The sequence below is a fragment of the Trichosurus vulpecula genome, chromosome 1, assembly GCF_011100635.1.
Source record: "Trichosurus vulpecula isolate mTriVul1 chromosome 1, mTriVul1.pri, whole genome shotgun sequence".
Lineage (NCBI taxonomy): Eukaryota > Metazoa > Chordata > Mammalia > Diprotodontia > Phalangeridae > Trichosurus > Trichosurus vulpecula.
The window spans coordinates 62132944-62138515 of NC_050573.1; the positions used below are offsets into that span (position 1 = coordinate 62132944).

Here is a 5572-nt window from a genome sequence, read left to right on the forward strand (position 1 = left end):
CACGTGACCGTCTAGGTCCTCAAGTGTAGCCCTTTGACTGAATCCAAACTTCACAGAACAAATCCCCTTAATAAAAGGATTTGTTCTGTAAAACATCTGACTCAGTCAAAAGGCTATACCCAAGGACCTAGAAGGCCACAGGTTCCCCACCCCTGGTCTGAGGTATAAGATTGGAAAGGTGGGGGGTGCGTGGGGAAGAGTAGCTTGTGAATGACTCTGAATGCTAAACAACCAGGCCAAACAGCCCTAGTTCTTTCAATCTTCACATGACACTCCTCACTACCATAATCACCCTCTAGCTTATCTACATCTTTCCCAAGATATGGTTAGCAGAAATGAACATAGTGGGACTATCATATACCTTCTTTTGGCCACTTTAAATGTATACTGCCTAGTTCTTTTTTAACGAAATTTGTCTAGTCACACCTCCATTCTTTGTGTGGTTGGTTTTTTGGAATTCAAATATAGGGCTTCGCATTTATCCCATTAAATTACATTTTCATACATATGCTTATAACTCCCCCCACAAACTGCACACCTGGGAAAAGATCACACTCCAACACCTCTGCAGGGTTTAACTGCTTTAATAGTTCTGTACTTAGTAAATCACCTGACATCACAAAAAGAGCTTCAGTCTTCTAAACCCAAAGATCATGCAGAAAAAGTCCCATGATATCAATATACCAAGAAAGGGAAGCCATTGTCTTGGCTTGGTATTCAGGAGCTCAAGCTTTATCTTGGTGGTGTTCCTGTCCATCCCATCTTGCTAATGCGGTTCCTAGGTGCTATTTATTCTGGCCCTTTGATAGCCTGCTCGGGCCTCAGTGGGTCAAGGACTTCCGACCCTTCAGCATTCGCCGCAAGATAACCTGGACTCCACCAGGGGTGCTGAGCCTCCGAATCCAACCATGTTTCCTCTTCCGTTTGATATTACTGGGCTGGTATTCATTGCCTCGGGCCTTAGAACGGACCTGTTGATAGCACCAAGGCGACAGGGCACTATGCTGTGCCACATGGAAGCTGCCACAGGGATCAGCAGAGACTCGGGTGAGGAGGGTGACAGTCCTGAGCTGGGGCAGCCATGGCAGGAATGATCTAGAGTGAAGGAAGGGCTTTTCTGTGAGCAAGCTCAAGGAGAGGGGGCAACATTGCAGTGTGGATGATGGCCTAAGTTGGTGACCACCCAGAAACTGACCAGTGAAATGCCCATTCTTCTTGGGATTGAAGCTGGGCTATGAACAGCACTGGGCACCAATGAAGAGAGAAAAGGGTATGGACTCCAGTAATAACTCACGAGTATGTAGCTGTGTGTTACAGTATAAATACAGAATTCAGGCTTTGGAGTCAGGAGAGCATGTATCTTTCCTCTGACCATGGACAAGTCACTTGGGTCTATTTCCTCATTTATAAAATAAGGCTAATTATTTTTACAATACCTATGTCCCAGGGTTGTCATCCTGTTATAGAAACATTGGAAGCATTACTGGCAGCACTCTGTCATTTACAAATCACCTTCTCATTTGATCCTCACAATTCTACAGGGAAGGGAGAGCAGGTATCATTAACTCCATTTTACCGAGAAGGAAAAAGGCAGTTTCCTCTACAGAGGGGAAGTGACTTACCTAGTGTCATCCTCAAATTAATGGGAGAGAGGGGACTGTGTCTTTTGACTCTAGATAAGAGTTTCTCTCCCCTAGCAGCAAGGAGACAATCAGCCACCTCCCCACTCCCTACCAATTACCCACTCAACTAGACTATAAACTCCTCAAGGGTGGGCCTGGCATTTAAAAAAAAAAATCATACCCTTAGGATGGAGCACAGGGCTTGCATGAAGTAGGCACTTAATAAATCTTAGGCTCTCCTCAATCACTGACCCCTCCTCCTTCTTTTGACTTATTCTGCCTCCTCCTGAGATGCCCACGCTCCCAGAATCCCATCATTAGAGACAGAAACAACTACCTCAAAGTCACACTGTAAGTGATCAGAATCCTGATAACGGGGTTCTTCCCTCTAGAACGGGGCTGGCTGTAGTACCCCTCCTTTCCAGCCAGCTCCAACACTGCAGGATGCCCTCCTGGCTCTTTTCTAGCTCTAATATCCCACATTCTAGGGGGGTCCCCCTTCCTCTTTCTAGTTCAAACACCGTATATTGCTCACTGGACCTGGAGTCGGAAAGACCTGAGTTCAAACGCTGCCTCACACATTAACTAGATGTATAATCGTAATATTTCGTCTCCTAATCAGTTTTCTCCTCTGTAAAATGCCGGGGCTGGCCTCTAAGGTCCTTTTCAGATTTAGGATTCTATAGTCCCCACTCTCTGCTATAATGTTCCATATTCTAAGGCTCTCCTTCCCCCCGTTCAGCTCTAAAGTTCCATGTTCTAAGGCTCCCTTCCCTTTCCCAGTTTTAAAGTTCTATGTTCTGAAGCTCCCCTCCCCCACTTCAACCCTAACATTCCATGTTCCAGGGCTGCCCTCCTTAGCGCTAATATTCCATGTTCTAGGTCTCCCCTTCCCTCTTCGTCTCCGGACTCTTCTCTCCCTAACCCTCACCTGGCAGGAGCGTCAGGGGTGACGAGGAGGAGTCCACGCCGGGACCCCGCGAGACCCGGCCACTGGTAAAGGGAACGCAGCACGAAGCCCATTCTCCCCGCTCTCTGCCTCGGCGTAGCCCGCACTAGGACTGAAACAACCACGTCTCCTATTGGCTTCTGCTCGCCAATCACTGCCCTCCGTAGGAGCAGGCGCGTAAGATAAGAGGCGGACACGTTCACCTTGCTCCCGTCCTCTCCGGGGAAATAGAGCAGTGCCCTGTCGCAAGGGCTCACGGGAGTTGTAGTCCCCGTGGGAGGCTGGCTCCCAGATAGCCTCGGGCTTGCTGCAGGCTTTCGGCGCTTCACCTGGAGCTGGTTAGCGCCTTGTGCTAGGGGGCGGGGCCTTGGCACAGCGCCTCGCCGTAGTCCTTGCTTAATAAATGTTGATTGGTTGATGGATCGATGATAAAGACCCTTTTTGCAGTAGGGCTTGGAAGAATCTGCTAGTTGCTGATTTAAAGCATCCGAGCTTTTAATGCGTATCCTATCAGATAGACAGATGAAAGTATTTATTAACCATGTTTTATGCTCCGGGCACTGTGCTAAGCACTGAGAACATAAGTAGAAGCAAAAAGAAAGACTATGGAAAGGCAGAAGCTCTCCTTGCTCAAGAGTCCCTGCGTGACAGAACCCACCAAGCGTTTCCAACGGGAACCGTATAGGGAGTTCACCACCTCGCTCCCAGCAGTTACGAACGTCAAAAAGAATCTTGCTATATAACTCCTAAGAGTGTGCTGTGTTTTTGTATCTGCCAATGCACCAGATACAGCAGGTTGGTCTTTATTCTAGAGGAGATGAAGGGACTGCAGGACTGCCTCTACTCTCTCAGTTAGTGGGGAAAATAGTGGTTGCGGGGGGGGGGGGGGAAATTCATAGAACTAAGGGGCATTCTGGGACTTGTAGTTTGGAGGGACAACTCTGAACCCTGAGACTATCCCAATCTGTGCCAGGAGACAGACTTGAGTCATGCCTAGTGGTCTGTAAAGGGACACTCATAGTCTCTGAGTGATAGATTGAGAGGAAGAAATGGGCATTGCAAGAGCCAAGAAGCAATTACAACAGTAGTGAGAGAGACATCATTACCAACCCTGCCCTGGTTTTTATGAGTTGAACCAGAAAGGATCAGCAGGAGAGTCAGTTGGCAAAAAAGAGATACTGAAGATAGGACTGAGCTGTGGGGAAGAAGAGAGAGAGAGATCAAGGAGGACCACTGGTCCCTTTCAGGCATCTCAGAACAGAAAACTGGGTGGTTACCAGTTGTACTCACCCCTTTGGAACCAAAGTCCGCTGCATCTTCCCCTCTCTATGACTGTCCAATAAGAAATGTTACACTATGCCACGTTATCCTAAGTTTTTTTGTCTTCAACATTTAAAAGCCAGGAGGTAGCTAGAGATAATAAAAAAATTAAGTCAGTGCAGAAAGCCAAACCTTTGTCTGGGCATTAGGAATTTTCCTAATTGGGAGTGCTGAGCTATTGAATTAATAAATTTTTTATTATTATTATAATTATAAATTTTTATCTGATAGTTATACTTAAAATAGAGGAAAGGTTCACGTGAACCTGAGAGCTACTGTTCCAGGCTAAAAGGTGAGCTAACTATTGAAACAGGAGGTGAGAGATTAAATCTCCCAGAGGAAAAGAAGATAGGAAGGAGAGGGTGGCAGCCAGAGAAAAGTTTACACCCTGAAGCCTCTGAAAGAGGAGATTAGAAAGACCTGGAAAAGATCCAGCCAAGAAGAAGGAACAGAAGGGATCACCTGCCAGATGGTCATATAACACCCATTAGTTACCCATCAGTTTGGGTCAGCTAGGTGTCTCAGAGGATAGTGCTAGACCTGGAGTCAGGAAGCTGTTGCTGTCCAGTTGTTTCAGTCACATCCAACTCTTTGTGACTCCATTAGGGGTTTTCTTGGCAGAGATACTGGAGGGGTTTGCCATTTCCTTTTCCAGATAAGGAAACTGAGGCAAACAGGGTTAAGTGACTTGCCCAGGGTCATACAGCTAGTAAGAGTCTGAGGCTGGATTTGAACTCAGGTCTTCCTGACTCCAGGCCTGGCATTCTATCCATTGTACCACCATGCTGCTCAGGAAGTCAGAAGTCAGATGCATATGTGTGGGATACAAGATTGTGAAAGCTTCCCTATGAATAAATCAGACAAGGTAATACTCAAATAGTACAAATTTAGTTAGGATGTAGACCTCACTAGGCCTAAGTTTCGTTTTCCTGTAAATCATACGATTTCGGGGAAATCAGGTGGTCTCCCCCTCTCCCCCTCCCCTAGCCTACTCACAAACCGTCATCCTAACATTAAAATTTCCCTATAACGTAATTCTGTAGTTTCTGTGCTATTATTGGGTAAATGTATTCTGGGTTAGATTGTGAGGCCACCTGTCCCAGCAAATAGGGACAGGGGTCCAGCCTCTGGGGGTTGGATTTCTTAGAATTGTTTGTACAAGGTTATATATCCCCTTGCCTGCCTTCTCCCCCTTGCCTCTCTTCACTACCATCTCTGCCCTGGTAGTGGGAGATGCCCAGTTCTCGTGAGACTTGATAAAATAAAGCTTCTGTTTTGTTTCTACCTTGAGAAAACCAAGACACCTCTGTTTTTTTTATTTGAGCTGGTGGTCTGTTGTTCCACACACATAGGAGTATAAAAACCAGAAAGGGAGAGGAAAGGGGACCCGATCCTTTTTTTGGGGGGGGGGAAGCATCCCCCAGATTGAACCTAGTCTATGTGAATGAAGAGCAGAAGCCTCTTGTGGAAAAAAGCCAAGAACCTCTTGGGCCATGGGTCATAAAAGTCATAAACTTGAGGTTCTTCCCATAGAAGATGGAGCTGTAGCCCCTAAGGAAAAGCAGCTTCTTGTGGTCCAAGACATGTAGTTAAGGATCCACAGGAGGCATCAGATGAGAGGTCATTCAGTAATAGTGTAAAACATCAGCAAAGTGTAGGTAAAACACTATAATTCATTGTA

At 46.4% G+C, this 5572-nt stretch overlaps 1 protein-coding gene across 1 annotated transcript; it reads right to left on the bottom strand.

Annotated features, from left to right (window-relative positions):
- Positions 1 to 568: 568 nt before the first annotated feature.
- MRPL34 (mitochondrial ribosomal protein L34) lies at positions 569 to 2666 on the bottom strand. Its single transcript, XM_036740758.1, has 2 exons — positions 2554 to 2666; positions 569 to 1095 (listed from the first exon to the last, which is right to left on the bottom strand). Exons 1-2 carry the CDS (start codon positions 2643 to 2645, stop codon positions 822 to 824), a joined length of 366 nt encoding a protein of 121 aa, XP_036596653.1. The 5' UTR covers positions 2646 to 2666; the 3' UTR covers positions 569 to 821.
- Between the last annotated feature and the right edge of the window lie 2906 nt (positions 2667 to 5572).